General features: G+C 57.6%; 1 protein-coding gene across 1 annotated transcript; it reads left to right on the forward strand.

Moving 5' to 3' along the window:
* Positions 1-5: 5 nt before the first annotated feature.
* On the forward strand, positions 6-1,172 carry HTR1B (5-hydroxytryptamine (serotonin) receptor 1B, G protein-coupled; the record flags this gene model as incomplete). The annotated part of the gene is made up of 1 exon (XM_009583953.1): positions 6-1,172. A coding segment is annotated over one exon (1,119 nt), but the record flags the coding sequence as incomplete, so codon positions are not given.
* Positions 1,173-1,178: the final 6 nt, after the last annotated feature.

Consider the following 1,178-nt stretch of genomic DNA (forward strand, 5'->3'; position numbering starts at 1 on the left):
CCTGCCAGGCGCCGCTGCTCCCCGCCAACGACTCTTACCACGGCCGAAACTGCAGCGCCGAGGAAGGGATCTACCAAGATGCCACCCCCCTCTCCGGGAAGATCGTGCTCGCCGTCGTCCTGGCGCTCGTCACCCTGGCCACGGTGCTCTCCAACGCCTTTGTCATCGCCACGGTCTACCAGACGAGGAAACTCCACACGCCGGCCAACTATCTCATCGCCTCGCTGGCCGTCACCGACCTCCTCGTCTCTATCCTCGTCATGCCCATCAGCACCATGTACACTGTGACCGGCAAGTGGACGCTGGGCCAGATCGTCTGCGATATCTGGCTGTCCTCGGACATCACCTGTTGCACGGCGTCCATCCTGCACCTCTGTGTCATCGCCCTGGACCGCTACTGGGCGATCACCGACGCCGTCGAGTACTCCACGAAACGGACTCCCAAGCGGGCAGCGGGCATGATCGCTCTGGTGTGGGTCTTCTCCATCTGCATCTCCATGCCCCCTTTGTTTTGGCGGCAGGCGAAGGCCGAGGAAGTCTCTCACTGTGTGGTGAACACGGACCACGTCCTCTACACCGTGTACTCCACGGTGGGAGCCTTCTACTTCCCCACTCTGCTGCTGATAGCCCTCTACGGGAGGATCTACGTGGAAGCCAGATCGCGGATTTTGAAGCAGACGCCAAAGAAAGCAGGTAAAAGACTAACGCGGGCTCAGTTAATCACAGACTCCCCGGGGTCGTCCTCCTCCGTCACGTCCATAAACTCCAAGGCCGCCGAGGGCTCCAGCGAAACGGGCTCTCCGGTGTACATGAACCAGGTGAAGGTGAAGGTCTCGGATGCCCTGCTGGAGAAAAAGAAGCTCACGGCCGCTAGAGAGCGGAAGGCTACAAAGACTTTAGGGATTATTTTAGGAGCCTTCATCGTCTGTTGGCTGCCCTTTTTCATCATCAGCCTGGTGTTGCCTATTTGCAAGGACGCTTGCTGGTTCCACATGGCCATCTTTGACTTTTTCACGTGGCTTGGATATCTCAACTCCCTCATCAACCCCATCATCTATACTATGTCTAACGAAGACTTCAAACAAGCTTTCCACAAACTCATACGTTTCCGATGCACAAGCTGAAAATTTTGAATGCGATGTGTTCTCCGGCGCTGCCCCCATGCACGCCCGTGCCCG

The sequence above is a fragment of the Fulmarus glacialis genome, unplaced genomic scaffold, assembly GCF_000690835.1.
Source record: "Fulmarus glacialis isolate BGI_N327 unplaced genomic scaffold, ASM69083v1 scaffold45318, whole genome shotgun sequence".
NCBI lineage: Eukaryota > Metazoa > Chordata > Aves > Procellariiformes > Procellariidae > Fulmarus > Fulmarus glacialis.